This window comes from Erythranthe guttata, chromosome 3, assembly GCF_056151865.1.
Source record: "Erythranthe guttata isolate IM_541 chromosome 3, IM_541, whole genome shotgun sequence".
NCBI lineage: Eukaryota > Viridiplantae > Streptophyta > Magnoliopsida > Lamiales > Phrymaceae > Erythranthe > Erythranthe guttata.
The window spans coordinates 5,151,113-5,168,933 of NC_142535.1; the positions used below are offsets into that span (position 1 = coordinate 5,151,113).

General features: G+C 32.8%; 1 protein-coding gene across 1 annotated transcript; it reads left to right on the forward strand.

Moving 5' to 3' along the window:
* Window positions 1-376: 376 nt before the first annotated feature.
* Window positions 377-904, forward strand: LOC148771610 (uncharacterized). Its single transcript, XM_088815137.1, has 2 exons — window positions 377-553; window positions 638-904. Exons 1-2 carry the CDS (start codon window positions 377-379, stop codon window positions 902-904), a joined length of 444 nt encoding a protein of 147 aa, XP_088671263.1.
* Window positions 905-17,821: the final 16,917 nt, after the last annotated feature.

Consider the following 17,821-nt stretch of genomic DNA (forward strand, 5'->3'; position numbering starts at 1 on the left):
TGTAGGTTTAGAAGAGAGCAAAAAAAAGAAAAAGAAAAGAAAAAAAAAGAGGAAATAAACATGTGGAGGTGAAAGGCGGTGCACAATTAGTGGAGGTTTACCAATCTTTAATTATTAAGTATTTAAGTAGTCTATTTTGTTTTGTGTTTTTTTTTTTTTGAGTAATTAGTTTGTTTTATTTTTAGGTTTAGTAAATTTAATTTTTTTATATTTAGTTTAATGACGTACCATTTAGTTGTTTTTTAACAGTAATGGAAGATCTTGAAGGAAGTTCAAGGAGCCGTAATTTTTCTTCTGAAGATGATGCATCTTTGTGCCGAGCTTCTACAGCGATTAGTGAAGATCCACTTACTGGAAAAAAAAATCAATGACTACAATGTGGAAGCGAATACAAGAAAAAATTCACGAGTTTGTTTCTGATGGTGGTGAAAAGAGAACAACAAAAAGTCTGAAATCCCACTGGACGAATATCAATCAAAGTTGTACAAGATTTGCTGAATGTGTTGCTCAAATAAATTTGAGGCCAAGAAGCGGAGCAAGTGCCATTGACAATGTGAGTGTTATTTATGTCGTGTTTTTTTTTATTACTTATTTAATATTGTATTTGTTAAATGTTTGTTATTTTTGTTATCCAAAGTTGGATGATGCAAGACTACTATACCTTAGTAGTGAGCGCAAAATTTTTAACTTGGATCATTGTTGGACAATTTTACAAGATGGCAATAAATGGAGGGCTATCATTGAATTTCAATTCTCCCAAAGTGCAAATATTACTTCAAGTCCGAGTGAATATGGAGGGGATTCAGTGCCGGAGACCCAAAATTTACCTGAATCATCAAACACCAACATAAGGCCGATGGGGCACAAAAAAGCTAGAAAGCAAAAAGATAAGGACTGTAAATGATACAACGTGACAAGCTGATTCAATGGCAAAAGTAGTGAGAGATTACCAAGAAAAAAATTAGATTAAAACATATTTCAAAATTACGATGACGAGCAGGTCCTCAGTTGAAACTCCAGAGAGGAAAACATGGTTGATTGATTCAACAACAAAATGCCATTATTGCAAAAAGGTCATCTCGTTCACTGAATTTCGATCTCGAAATGCCTCCATCTGATTAAGTATCTTGATGTTATTTTAATAGTTTATTTTTTTTATTATCATTGATTATCTTAAAATTCGTTAGTGTAATTGTTAATTTGAATTTCTAGTAATTTTTAATAAGTTATTAATATTAGTGTTAATTTTTTTTATATATATAATTTCAAATATTGAGTTTATAGACAATCAATTAAAACGAGGATTAATATGGTTGACCCAAATATCCGTTAAAATTCAAGGAACAAAACAGGAAAACAAGACAATGAATAACCATCTTACAACACATGATTACAACGATAAAAATTAAACATTCAAATTTACATCTCGGTACTCTTTCCAGACATGCTCGACGAGATTATTTCGGAGCATAAAATAGCGAGTTGTATCTGTAAGTCCGACACAGTTGCTTAAATATTCTGCAATCGTTATCATGTCTCGATCAACATGTTGCTGATCCACGTGCTCGACAAAATCGTCACCTTCTTGATTGCGGTTGTCTTCCACGATCAATTATGAAGAATTATAAAATATTTCATAACTTCACCAATTTGTGCATTGTGCCATAATCGACAAGGTCCTGTATTAAACTCAAATCGAGATTGGAGAATGCCAAAAGTTATTTCAGCATCCTTTCGATATGCCTCTTGCAACCTCGTAAATAGTTGATTATCGCATCCTCGTGGATCATGAATTGCTTGAAAAATAGTAGACCAACGTGGATATATACCATCTGCTAGATAATATCCTTGCTTGTATACTCTACCATCTATAGTAAATCGAATATTTGTGGCTAGACCTTCGACAACATCATTGAAAATAGGTGAGCTATATAATACATTAAGATCATTACACGCACCTGGTGGTCCAAATTATGAATGTCAAATCCATGTATCATATGATGCTACGGCTTCAAGTATTATCGTAGGTTTGCCATGGCGCTCAAAATATGTACCAGCCCAAGCAGTTGGACAATTTTTCCATTCCCAATGCATACAGTCCACACTTCCTAGCATTTTAGGTTATCACCATTGCCCTGCTTTTCTAAGTAGTCTGACCATGTCTGCATTGTTAGGTCGTCGAATACTCCTCTCTATACACTGCATTGACAGCACAACAAAAATGCTTCAAAGCATCTGAAGATGTGGTCGCTACTATTTTTAGATACTCGTCAGTTGCATCTGCAGGATATCTGTAAGCGAGTATACGAAGTGCCGCTGTCATCTTGACATGGGGTGAGAAACCTTGATTTCCGGAGGCATTCGACTTTTGCCTAAAGTAATTGTCAAAATTTAAGATATCATTCGTAATTCTTAAAAACAATTCACGTCTCATACGATTTCTAGTTCGAAAATCTTCAGGTGGATATAAAGAACGATCAACAAAGTAATCATTCATAAGTCTGTCATGCGCAGCTATTCGGTCCCTTCTTATGGACACCCCCTGGACTACAAAACTTAAACACAAGATCCAGGTTATTTATGGTCAACGTCAAATGACCTAACACCGTCAGTTATAATCTGAATTTACTTATTTGGCTATCAATTTTCCTTTCTCTCCTCTTTCTCTCTACGTTCTTCAACTTCTCGCCATTTTTAACAGGAGTTCTCTCCTCTCTCTCTCTCTCTCCCCTCTCATCTCCTTTCTCTCTTCTTATCCTTCTCATTCTTCTCTAATCTTACCTTAAAATCCCAACATCATATGTGTTGGCCATTTCCGAAAATGGTTCATAACTATTTCATTGTCAACCAACAAATCCCAAGTACTGCTCATGAAATCATCGTCCCATATGCTAATAATCCTCAAAAGTTGGCGAAAATTGCACATCTTCGCTCTCGTTTGAAGAGAACCCGCCGCCACCGGAGCAAGAATTGGAGGAAGATGAAGATTATGAGGGGTCGGGGTTGATAAATTCACCGGGGAGCAGAATTTATGGGGTTCAATTATAGGGATTTCGTCAATGTAATTAGTGGTGGAATCAAATTGGCTCTCGATTTTGTGTTCCCTAACTCGCTTACAATGGTTGAGTGGGCTCCACCTTATCCTCCATTATCTTTGGTTCCACCCCCGCTTCCAGTGGTGGTTCGTCGGCGTTGGTGGGTGGTGGCAGAGGCTTGTGTGTAAGAGGATCAATCCCCAATTTTTTAGCTTTTTCTTGATGAGGAGCAATCTTGTTCTTCCTAAGGGCATCTCCAATCACGGTAGGTAAAAATTGGCATGCTATACTTATTTTAGCATTTGAATAGTGTTTTAACAAGTTAATTTTCTGTGCATTCTCCAACCATACAATCTATAATTTAACATTTCATAATATTTTATTATATTTGCTATTTGAAAAAGTGACCTAGTGGGTAATCAGTTTTAATTTTATCACTTTTGGAAAATGGGGTGTGGGGTTCAGTATATTATTTTAATATACTTTTATATAGCTCTTGTGAATAGTAAGTGGTATATATAGCATTTGGGATTTTGGTTTTAGCTAATGAGGTAAATTATACCTCTTCCTTTGGAGCATGATTTTTTGATTGAAAATGCTAAAATTAGTAAAATTTAACTTTTACCACTCCAAAAGGGAAAATTACATTTTTCGTCCTCATACTTTACCCACTTTTTCAAAACTGTCCCTAAACATTTTGGAGTTACAATAGTAGTCCTTAATCATGCCATTTTTTGACAGAATTGGTCCGCCGTTTATTTTTGCAGTTAAGTTGGATGGAAAATGGCATGTGCCTCTCACATGCCTTCAATATACAACACTACATGAAAATGGACTTTCAACAAAACGCATTGCGTCTTGTTAAAACATATTTTTCATAATTAAAACTTGATTGAAATTCGAAATTATATAACTTCCAAAAAAGCAAAATCGATATATATTGTTTTAAAATATTTTGAGAAATAATATTTAAACAATTGAAACATTGTTTTAAAAAATGAAATATTGCTTTCAAAATCAAGATTTTCGGAATTCAAATGAAAACATTGTTTCAAAATAAAATAAAAATTCGATTCGAATAGGTGGGATAAGAAACCTCCATTTCAATCTTCACCCTAATTTAATAATGTAAAACTCGATAAATTATTTCAAAATATTTTTAGAAGTATTGTCTAAAATAATAATATAATGTTTTAAAACCGGAATTTCTTGAATCCAAATGAAATTTTTTGTTTTAAATAAAATAAAAATCTGATCGTAATAGGCGGAGTAAGAAAACTCCGTTACAATTTTCACCCTTATTTAATAATCTAAAAATCGATATTTTTTTTCAAAATAAATTCAGAAATATTGTTTAAAAAATCATAATATTGTCTAAAAAATAATATTGTGTTTTAAAATCGGAATTTTTGGAAATTGAATGAAAATATTATTTTAAAATAAAATAAAAATTCGATCAAACTAGGCGGCATAAGAAAACTCCTTTCCAATTTTCACCCATATTGAATGATTTAAAACTCGACATATTGTCTCACAATTGGGATTTTTGGAATTGACTAGAGGTGAAAATTGGAATGGAGATTTCTAATTCCCCAATTCCTATCGGGTTTTTTTTATTTTGGTTAGAAACGATATATTTTAATTGAATTCAAAAAATGCCGATTTTGGAACAATATTTTAAAATTTTAAACTATATTTTGATTTTTTAGACAATATTTCCGAAATGAGTTGATTTTTTTGGAATTTACGTGATTTCGTTTTTATATTAATTAATTAAAAATAATAATTATTAAAAATATGTTTTAACAAGACGCAATGCGTTTTGTTGAAAGTCCATTTTCATGTAGTGTTGTAAATTGAAGGCATGTGAGAGGCGGCATAAATTAACGGCGGACCAATTCTGTCAAAAAATGGCATGATTAAGGACTACTATTGTAACTCCAAAATGTTTAGGGACAGTTTTGAAAAAGTGAGTAAAGTATGAGGACGAAAAATGTAATTTTTTTCCCACTCCAAAATGAACAAGGTTGGAGATGCTCTAATGAGTACTGTCAGATTAGAGGTGAATTTGGAGGCTTTGTTATGTAGAGAGAGAGAGTGTGTTGGGAGCATTATAGATTTTTCCTTTATTTATTTATTTGTATTAAATAAAAAAAATTGTATTTTGATTGTTTAATACTTGAAATATTATTGAATACTTAGTAAGGAACAACGAAAATATTTATAAAATTTCATAATAAATATAAGAGTTTTAAGAATTATTTATATTTAATATATATGCAAGGGGTAAAAACATCCGAAAAAATGGGACAATAAAAAAATCTGATATAGATGAGAAAGTCAACATGCCACATCGTCATTTACTAACGGATTCTAAACGGAGGGGCCAGTTTGTTACATTTTGTAGTTTAGGGGGGTCTTTGGTACATACCCCATTGTTCAGGGGTGCAAACTGTACTTCCCTCTAAATACTATATGCATCTTGCTTAGTGCGACTCTTTATTCAATAATGAGTGTTAGAGTAGTTGACCAACAAGCCAATTGTGGCGGTGGTCTTTCCATTTATTCTTGTAATAAATAATCATTTTTCTGTATTAATGATAAAACACCTTGTCATTCTATATCTTTGTCCCTTGTTCAAACATAGATATAGACGTGTTACAGTTATTACAAGTGCTTGTAATTGATCTTTTAGGATCGTGAGATATTTACTTAAGTATTATAACTATTAAACATATTCCTAGTCGAAAGGTTACGCCACCAATGAGGATATCGGTCTTTCCCATTAAGAGACTAGCACTTAGTGTATGTGTACTGCGTCTCATCAGTAAACGGTATTATAATATCGGCATGCATAAGTGGGTGCTCGTAAGTTGATGAGTTCACTGAACTCCCTCACCCTAGAAATCTCTAAGTGGTTCTCAATAATTGAGTAGAGATCTCTATGGTATAGTTGTACACCATTAGTCCTTAAGACCTAGACATCACCGTGACTTCACTAGAGGACCAGCTGTATCGTACCTATCCCTGAGTTCCACCGATGACCGCCCCAAGGGCCAGTGTTCGTGCATTCTGAAATCTAGTGGGAGGTCTGTGCATTGTAGTAGGGGATTCGATCGCTAGAATAGTCTTGGATGTCCTGTGTGTTCTCATAGTTTGTAATCTTTAAGTCTCTGGCCAGAGCTGACTAAGTGATTAGGGAATTCGATTCTCTAAGTCATGCACGTACCGATTACAACACTTAGAACGATCGCACATTTATTGAACTACTAAGGAGGTCTCGATGAACCAATGCCTCTAGTTCAATCGGGACATATGAATCGAAAGGATCGTACATTATGTTAACTATATCAAAAGATTCTTGCAGTCACTTCATTTGTATCTAGGGAATCATGACGCGTAGTTGCTAGACGCCAATCTTGATTCGTTGGGTGATTAAGTTGAAACGAGCTTCATCTTAATCATAACTCTAGGGACGAGTTTAAACCACAAAAGGGTTGTGGACCCACGGCTAGCTTACACCTGAACCATCGAGGGCCACATTGTTCGTGCACTCGAGTTCTTTGAATAAACGGTCAAAGATAAAACTGTTTAATCTTTGCATCATTGGAAGTTAATGTGATTGAATCCAACATTCGTAATTTGGAATTATGAATGAGAACAAGAAAAGAAAAAGAATAGTCGAACATCTAAGTGAAGTTTCTAAATTGGGAAGTTTCCAAATTTAGAAGGTCCACTGAAATAGAGTTTCCACTTTTGGAAATTGAAAATCGAGAATTGTCACTCGTAATGACGAGGACGTTTCAATGATTCCGAAAATGTAATCGTTATAATTTTCCGATCATTGAGTTGTGAGAAACGAGCGAGTAAAAGACTAACGAACTTAAGATGTTAGGCCCGGTCCAACTTAAGCTCGTTAGGTATTTTATACAACGAAACTATAAATACATGATTTATATGTGTTGCACAATATAGAGCACACAAGATAAAAACCTAGCCGCTCTCTCACAACCCTCGGCCAATTCTCCTCCTCCACCGTCGCCGCCGACGCCGTCGCCGGAATCGGCCTCACGCGCCGATTGTTATTGGTAGCTTCTTTCCTTTGTCCTTTTCTTCCATCTATTCTGACTTTTGCGTGTCTAGTGCTACGTATTTAGTAGATCTCAGTATACGAGCTGAAATCCGAGAGGAGGAAAACCAAGGAGTTGAATTGCCGAGAAGCCATCGCCGAAGCACTGCCGTACGCGCTGCCCGGAGACCGCGCCGCCGTCGTTGAGCGCGTCCGTCGCTGCTGCACCGTCGTTGCTCCTCCCTAATGCACGGATTGGTTTCCGTGGCAGTTTGCTTCAATCCGAGAGTTTGCCTCACGCTTCAAGAGGTAATTTTAGGATCCGATTTTAGTTAGGAATTAATTTAATTAGATTAAATTATATGTTAATATTCGCAGTATGAATTTTCGTGAATTGCTATATGTAATTGTTTGTATGAATTCATGATTTACTGCGAGCATGCTATGTGATTTTGTTGGGATGTGAAGCCCAGGATTCAATGAAAATTCGCAAGAGGTTCTAGATTATCCGGTTTTAATTTTATTAACATGGTTTGATTAGATTCGTTTAAAGCGGAATAAATCTAATCTAGCAACTTACAGTTTTCGCGAGCAGATTCGTTTCAATCTTCGGCGCACGAACGAGGATCCACGTCAAGCCTTCAATCCTCAAAAAACTGCTGTCCTGAAAATAATAGTTCTCTTCCTTCAACGATATCTCCGAGATGGTTGATTTTGATTCAGAAACCCTTTGGAAGGATTATACTACTATGGGTTAGGAAACAACTTTATAAATTTCAAGTCAATCGGACAAACGTTGATTTATGGTGAATGTCTTCGCAGGACTGCTCAGAAAATTCGGAAATAAATGTTTGCTCTAAAAACCTATAATCTTCTATTGTATATCCCGGATTAATAATTTTTCTACAAGTGTCGACTTGTACTTGAAGAAATCTTAATCTATAATCGAGAAACTTACAGAGAAAAGAAGAAGAGAAAAATATTTTCTTCTCCGAACGTGAATAGTGAATAGGCGTGTAGGTTTTTTTTTCTCACATCATTCTAATATCTATTATATATAGCACAAGGAATTAGAGTCAAACATAGAGAGGATTACATGAAAACAAATCTCACTCCTTCTATAACTCTATGTAGTCGAAAATTGCAGTCCAATGGGGATTTAATTTTCGGCTATATTAATTCCAATATATAATATTGGTTGAACTTTATTTTCTCGATTAATTAGAAAATCCATTGGGCTACAATAGGGACTATAGGAGAAAATATAAATCGGGCAACTAATAATTAATTAAATCCAAACTCTTAACAGAATTCATTTAATTAATCATTAAATATTTTTTTTATTTTCCAGTACCAAATAATTATTGAACTCCCATTTATATTCTCAAATATTACATTCGAGCTCCGGTCGATCATTACTTAGATTCTCCCCACATTAAGAAATCTTATAACCACCAAATAATTTATTCACTGCTAAATAAATTAAATGGTTTATTTTCATGAGTCTTACCCGCTTAACTTATTTGAGTATGCCGGATACGAAATCCACCTGGCCAGGACTTGTCATAAACAAATCTTATAAGCTACTCAAGGGTTATTATCAATCCCATATTTCAGAGATGTGGATTCCTTTCGATAATTAATTTTCACCTATTAATTTTTAATGTCTCTACCCAACGCACCGGGGGCCATTTGACTCAATATAGGAATCTCTCCCATTGGGACATCAAAGTAGAGATCATCAATTAAATATGTACGTTAATTATCTAGGGATTCAGAGAGTAAGTAATTTATTGTCAACTAGAAATAATACAGTTTCATTTTGAACAGTGATGAAACAATTATTTCACTTTGTCCGGTTCAACACATGCCGAGTGTGCTAGCACAATAAGTCAAAACAATAACTACAAAAGTTATTCTCTGTTTACTGTGATCAAGACCAATCACTTAAACATTGTGCTACAATATTTTACCAATGGTTAGTCCATTTCCATCTAGATTGTGAACGTTTATCTTTATATTCTAAACGAACTTTCAAAATGATCTTTATGTGCGCCGTAGCACACCATTTCGAATACTATTAGAATATTAGACTTATGCTTTTAATTAATTGACAAACAATCAATTAAATGCATTGAATACCCTAGTGCAGATTCTCATAATACGACAATAAACTATTTTATTAATTCAATAATAAAATTATGTAGCTAAAAGCGAGACTTTTAGTCTACTATCCTAACAATCTCCCACTTAGCTCAAAGACTGGCAGCTCAACAGCTCTAACCCATCCATAGAACAAATCCACAAGGCTATCATCCGATGTAAAAGCATATAATGTATATCTAGCAGAATACGCAATCGCAGGATTGCATAAACCTCCCACTATACATTTTCACTTCCTTAGGAAAATAAATCTCCCAAAGTGATAACATAAATAAAAATTACTATTATCGACCATTAATTATTGAGTCGTACCAAGACTATCCGCCTAGTAAACTAGTATATAATCTTGTATCCTTTAATACTTGAGAATATACTTTACTGCAATCTAACTTACTAGCCTCAAAATAAATTCACATTTGCTAACTATGCAAGATGCAAAGCAAGATCTGAATTTAATTATTTACTATAGCATATGCAAGCTTCTTTACAACAAAGAACTGCCTGCAACATCTCTATCGCATTACGTGTTCAAAGACACTAATTTCTCGATAGAGCGATTCCATGCCTGAAAGAAACAATTCTTTCTTTGGAATTTGTACATGCTAAATTTGGTAAGTATTTAATCAATATAACTTGTCTGTGACAACTTAATATCCTATTTTATAGATCATATAAAATGATCCATACGACATAACTAGTTTCACTCAAGTTATCTATATTGATTTGACTCGAGAAACAATACCCTTACCTAAATATTTTCCAAATCATTTTCTAAAAGGAAATTATTATTTAATACGTCTTTTAAGGCTTTCACCACGCTTCCGTTACAAAATGTGATATATCTAGATTCCTAATCAAAATCAAAATGTTGATTCTATGATCAATCTAAATATCACATGATATGCGCACTTTGCTTACATTAAAAAATGAATTTATTAAGTTTGCATTACAATGCATATGGCTCTAAGCTAAAATCCATTTGATTTGCATCGTGAAATGCACTCGTCAAGAGATATGAAATCTTGACATCCATCTACCAAATTTAAACATGGCACCGATAGATTTTAGGAATTTGAATAGACTAAAATGTGGCTACTAGCAAGAAAGTTTCCTCTTAGTCGATCCATTTCTTTCCGACAGAACCTTCTTACTATAAGCCTAACCTTTTAAAAGGTTTTCACTTTTCCCAATCTAATCATTTCCACTTTGGATTCTTATAGCACTAAGCCAATTTCTTGCATCTATAGAAATGGGCGTTCATTCATAGTTCTAGGAATGAATTATATGTTTATCAAGAATCTTGTTATCACTAACATTCTATAAACATACAATCTTACAATTTCATTACGAATCCTCCCACTAGGATAAATCACCCTAACTGTAATACTAGTAACTTAAATTCCTCTCACTGGAAAGTGGCATTGGAATTTCTATACTAGAACACAAGCGAAACTCTTAACGTATTTAGGGTATACTAGAAGACTAAGACAGTCAAACTTCCTTAAAACTTCGTCATTAGGCTATGTATTCCAAAACATGATCTTCCTTTAAGAATCCAACATTGATACAAATCAATGTTTTCTTTAATTCTAGGAATCAAAATGGACCACTATTATTTTTCTCTTACTATTCCATACAAGAGACATTTATTTCTAACTTATCTTCTATCAACTGTGTTCTCCCGAAGTATAAATGCTAACTGACTCCAGTTCCGATTGTATGTTTAAACCGATTGTATGTTTAAACAATCGATTGTATGTTTAAACAATCTTTAGTTCGGCAAGAGTCATTGGATACTAACTTAGAAGATCTTAAGTTCTTAAATAAATAACCGTCTCAAATGTATATATTAGAAAAATAATAATACTCAATTAGTCACTATAGATTAGACCGTCTTCAATAAGTAATAATTATTTTCGTCGCTAAATTATATTCTATTGTGGTTCAATTTGGTACAAACATATCTAGGACAAATCCCTAGTTTAACCAAAATGTTCAATAACTTATACCCATAAAGTTTCGCCATATCAAATGACTTGATATATTTATTCAAATGCTTATCTGTCACGGTCTTCAATTTCTTTAAGACCTCAGATGTATGTCGCATAATATGAATATATTTATGTCTCGAGATATCATCAATAAATGAGATGAACTACTCAAAACTACTTTGACTAGGGTATTTGTAGATCCACAAACTATAGAATAAAATAAATCCAAAAATTATTTGATCTTATCTACACTAGGCCCACCAACCGGGCACATGGTCCTTTTACTTTCCAAATAAAATTCTTAGACTGGCAGTGCCTTCACTTTTCATGAACCGTAAAGGCCCATCATAAATCAGTCTCAAAATTTTATTCAAAGTAAAATCCAACCTCTTGTAAATATCAAATAATCATGCAATGGATATATATATATATATATATATATATATATATATATATATATATATATATATATATATATATACTCTATTGAGTTTAATTAATAGTGTTATCATTGAATATAATAGTAGTGTAGGAAAAATATTTCAATATATATATATATATATATATATATATATATATATATATATATATATTATATATATATATATATATATATATATATATATATATATATATATATATATATATATATATATTATCAATCAATGTGTCTAAATAAAAAAATATTTATTTTCCACAATGACCAAGTCATTATTAAATAAACAAACTATTTATTTTGAACCATCCTATAAAAGAAAAATAAATTCCTTCTATTTGGAAGACACAAAATGATAATCTCTAAATATAAAATCCTACTTTCGATGTGAACATACTTAAATGTTACTACTATTATAGATGTTACGTGAGTGACAAGAAGCCTAATTACTAGCTGACGATTGAAAGATTGACAAAATATGCCTTCTTCGATCTTCAGAGGAGAGTAAACGCCATTTGAATTCCCTATAATAATTTCAATTGAAAAGATCCTTTTCTTATTCAATTGAAAATATTAAAATTCAATAGATTTCTTTTGGATTAAGTCGATCTCGGTTTCCCACTGATCTTGGTTTCTAAGAATTCATGAACTGTCAAAAGATGTATAGTCTTTCGAACATGAAGACTAACCAATAATCCAAATAAATATGCATGTATTCAAGATACTTTTAATATGGCTACAAATAAAAATATAGTTCTAAATTTCTCACGTTACTAAGAAATTCACTATTTTATTATTTTGTACTTGCCATGGGCTCATTGTAGTGTTTCTATATATTGAACCAAAATTCAATATATAACACCGAACTAATTAATCGTCCTAAGAAAATAAATGAAGAACTAAATTTTCTTCCACAAATTCACTTCATTTATTAACTCACGAATTTCCTCAATTAAAATACATATTTAAATTCCTCAATCGAAAGGCAATACTTAATATATTATTATAGGTCGATTAATCCTAGCAAGGTGAGTCTACAAAGTGGATCTAAGGAATATATCATTAATTGCTAGATAATCAAACAAACAGTTTTATACTATGAAGAAGGGCATCCTTAAGATCTCTAGATTGTCCCTTAAAATGGCTCCCTCACACCAAATTTTGAAATGAACCGACAATCCATCACTATGAGGAACCGGTAGGCTACGGAGTGTAGACAGACTACAAGTTTTCAATAGATAGACATGTAAAACATCTTCAAGTTTATTATCATTCCAATTTGGCGGTCTTGGAAAATAAAATTATATAGTCGGTTACTTTGGTCCAATAAAATATAACAGGGACTTCAGAGTGAAGTATAGTTATAATTATATTTTATTGTTAAGTGTTTAACCATCAAGTCATCTTTAAATCAATTGTTCTATGATATCAGTCGACTCGGAGTGAGACAAACATATCACTACAATTTCTTTAATAATTATTCATTAGGAGACTTTTCTAGACAAGTCTATAATTAAAAGTGCCCGGAGTGGGAGCAAAATTCGATAAATCTCCTTTCTCACAATTAATTAATTTATCTTAAAGCCTATGATGGAGACCTTAGGATTTATACGTAATAAACTCCCCGATACACTTAATATTTTTAAAAATATTTTTCATGAGGGAATCTATGAAAATAATTACCATGCTCGATTTCTAGATTCTCTAATTACATGTCTTTGGATTATCAATTAATTTTAAATTGATTATTCTATGATATCTATTTTCCACCACATGGAGAAAATAATGTATATACAAATTATCCGTTAGGAGATTTTTCTAGATAATGTCGATAATTAATTATGCCCGGAGTGGGAGCGAAATTCGATAAATCTTCTTTCTCATAATCAATTATATTATCTAAAATTTATGACGATGTCCAATATAATTAATCATAGAAATACTATGGGCACCTATTGAGTGTGTTCTATTTCTATGTTCTCTAGTTATATATATCATGGGATCCTATTAATACACAAATTAATCATCCTATATAGCAAACATAGAAAAAATACGAATCATGATAAATTTATCATGTTCAACACAGTCATCTATGTTATCTAATTATAGGCCATGGTATCACATAAAAATATTTATAACCAAATATAATTCACATAGATGAACATGAACATAATAAACTAAATGCAAATTTATGCATGTCCAAATTTCATGTTGTCCAATTATATGTCATGGGTATCACATAAACAAATTAAGCCCAAATATAATAAACATGAATAATGCATGCAATCATGCTCATAACAAATATAAGCACACATCAACCATAAAATATTAAATAAAACAATTTAGATTTCCGCTATTATGGTTAAGTTGGGACTCCCGGATTTAGACTCCTTAAAATTAGAAAGTCCAAAAGTCCCCGTAAACTCCAGAATTCTCGAATTCCAGGCTGCCCGGAGCCGCTGCCCGCTGCCCGATGTCGAGACCCCGCGCGGTTGATAATTGTGGTATTGTCCTGGAATTTCCAGCCTTTGATCTGTAATTTATATCTCTATTAGGGGAACTCTGATTCACGATCCGAAAGGTCTAATTCCACGCCAAGGAGTTAGGAACCTCCAGAAAAAAAAATTCAACTGGATCCGACGGTGGCAAACGCCGTGATAACAGAAACGACACAGTTGTGCAGACAATTCCGAGAACAAAAACTGCTCTATTCTATCTATGTAATTTCTATCTAAAACTCCTCTAGAAAAATTACAAAAAATAAAAATATCGTAGGCACACGATCTTCCATCAATATCTCGCAATGGAAATTAAAACCGACATGTAACCCCTCACGAGGCAGTGGGATCCATTCACATAAAACATAAATAAAATATTCATAACCATAATAGTGGATTTTCTATTATGCAAAACAAAGTTAGAAACAAAACGCTACATGCAACATATGAATTTTCCGTTTCATGCAACTTTGGACAACATGGTGAACCTCAAACGAATTCATCAAAGAAGCTCTGATACCAATTGTTGGGATGTGAAGCCCAGGATTCCATGAAAATTCGCAAGAGGTTCTAGATTAGCCGGTTTTAATTTTATTAACATGCTTTGATTAGATTCGTTTAAAGTGGAATAAATCTAATCTAGCAACTTACAGTTTTCGCGAGCAGATTCGTTTCTATCTTCGGCGCACGAACGAGGATCCACGTCAAACCTTTAATCCTCGAAAAACTGCTGTCCTGAAATTTACAGTTCTCCTATAATCTTCTATTGTATATCCCGGATTAATAATTCTTCTACAATGGTCGACTTGTACTTGAAGAAATCTAAATCTATAATCGAGAAACTTACAGAGAAAAGAAGAAGAGAAAAATATTTTCTTCTCCGAACGTGAATAGTGAATAGGCGTGTAGGTTTTTTTTTTCTCACATGAACCTAATCTCTATTATATATATAGCACAAATCTCACTCCTTCTATAACTCTATATAGTCGAAAATTGCAGTCCAATGGGCATTTAATTTTCGGCTATATTAATTCCAATATATAATATTGGTTGAACTTTATTTTCACGATTAATTAGAAAATCCATTGGGCTACAATAGGGACTATAGGAGAAAATATGAATCGGGCAACTTATAATTAATTAAATCCAAACTCTTAAAAGAATTCATTTAATTAATCATTAATTCCAATGGGGATTTAATTTTCGGCTATATTAATTCCAATATATAATATTGGTTGAACTTTATTTTCTCGATTAATTAGAAAATCCATTGGGCTACAATAGGGACTATAGGAGAAAATATAAATCGGGCAACTAATAATTAATTAAATCCAAACTCTTAAAAGAATTCATTTAATTAATCATTAAATAATTATTTATTTTCCACTACCAAATAATTATTGAACTTCCGTTTATATTCTCAAATATTAAATTCGAGCTCCGGTCGATCATTACTTAGATTCTCCCCACATTAAGAAATCTTATAGCCACCAAATAATTTATTCACTGCTAAATAAATTATATGGTTTATTTTCATGAGTCTTACCCGCTTAACTTATTTGAGTATGCCGAATACGAAATCCACCTGGCCAGGACTTGTCATAAACAAATCTTATAAGCTACTCAAGGGCTATTATCAATCCCATATTTCAGAGATGTGGATTCCTTTCGATAATTAATTTTCACCTATTAATTCTTAATGTCTCTACCCAACGCACCGGGGGCCATTTGACTCAATATAGGAATCTCTCCCATTGTGACATCAAAGTAGAGATCGTCAATTAAATATGTACGTTAATTATCTAGGGATTCAGAGAGTAAGTAATTTATTGTCAACTAGAAATAATACAGTTTCATTTTGAACAGTGATGAAACAATTATTTCACTTTGTCCGGTTCAACACATGCCGAGTGTGCTAGCACAATAAGTCAAAACAATAACTACAAAAGTTATTCTCTATTTACTGTGATCATGACCAATCACTTAAATATTGTGCTACAATATTTTACCAATGGTTAGTCCATTTCCATCTAGATTGTGAACGTTTATCTTTACATTCTAAACGAACTTTCAAAATGATCTTTATGTGCGCCGTAGCACACCATTTCGAATACTATTAGAATATTAGACTTATGCTTTTAATTAATTGACAAACAATCAATTAAATGCATTAAATACCCTAGTGCAGATTCTCATAAAATGACAATAAACTATTTTATTAATTCAATAATAAAATTATGTAGCTAAAAGCGAGACTTTTAGTCTACTATCCTAACAGATTTATTATCGAATTAATTATACGCATGTTGTTCTTAATTTTCGCCGGAAGCGTTGAGGTACGTAATTAATTGCTTAATATGAATCGAGCATGTGTTTCTGTGAATTAAATTATTTATTTCATGTAAAATTTTTGTTTTCCACTGCGTACACGCGCCCGATTTCCAACAATGAGAAGATCGAAAGGAGAAGAGTTGCCACTTATATACACATATTTCCTACCTTGCACCAAAGAGCCCAACAATTGAAAGCCAAAAAGTCACAATGATCCCTATAGCTCAATTGTTCGATATTACCGGAGTAGAGAAATTGGGTGAGTCTTTTGAGTCTAAATTATTATGTAAGTATAAATTTCTCTATTTTTAGATTACAAATATTGGATGATTGAAGCGATAACATGATTTTTGGTTCTTGGCAATGGTAAGCAATTAAGTTTCTTTGAATTTTAAGCTTGTGAATTTTCGAGAAGTGCCATGACAATTGCATGTTCTGAAAACGTGAAGTTGACCATATTAATCTATGTGATGAGATGCATTTATTGATTTCGTTGCTTTGCAAGTTGCTAGATATTGCTTGAGGACAAGCAAAAGTTCAAGTTTGGGGGTGCGTTGAGTGTAGATTCTACACTCAATATGTTTACTTTACGTTGATATTTTGCTTAGATTTAATTATATTTGTGCTTTAATTGATTGATTATGTGTTCTATAGGTGAAAAACGAGAATTAAGTGTCCATGAAGAACAATGATAAAAAAGAAAGGAAAAAGTTGAAAATAAGGAAATAAATCAAATTGGAAGAAGGAATCTCGCAACAACTTTGGCAGTGTCCACCGTTTCAAGCATATTTCTCTCACACGAACTCCAAATCACCTGGTTTACGCAGCATTGGAAAACTAATTTAAAGGGCTACAATTTGAATTTCACGCAACATTCCAAAATTCGGACTCAAACATGGTTATCGGATTAAAAACCGACTAAAGTGCGGACAAACCTTCGGACGGCCGGCTCAATTTTGTACTAAAAGCTTGGATGGCCGCCCCCTCATGCGAAGTTGATCAGTAGGCTACGAAAATTGAGACGGCCATCCCAAAATGTCCTAAAATCTCAGACAGCTATTCGAGACCCCGATTCTGCACAATATGGAAGTTTTAATTGCACAAGGAAGGTTTTTCCTTTTGATCAAGTCTTAACCACTATATAAACATAATTCAATGGGATCCAACGATGAAAAAATTTACACAACAAAATGCAAAGAACGAAGATCGAAGACTCAAGCATAGTTTTTTTTTTTTTTTTATTTAATTAATTATATTTTCTTTATCATAAGAATTTCGAGTAGCTAAGTGTTTAGTTT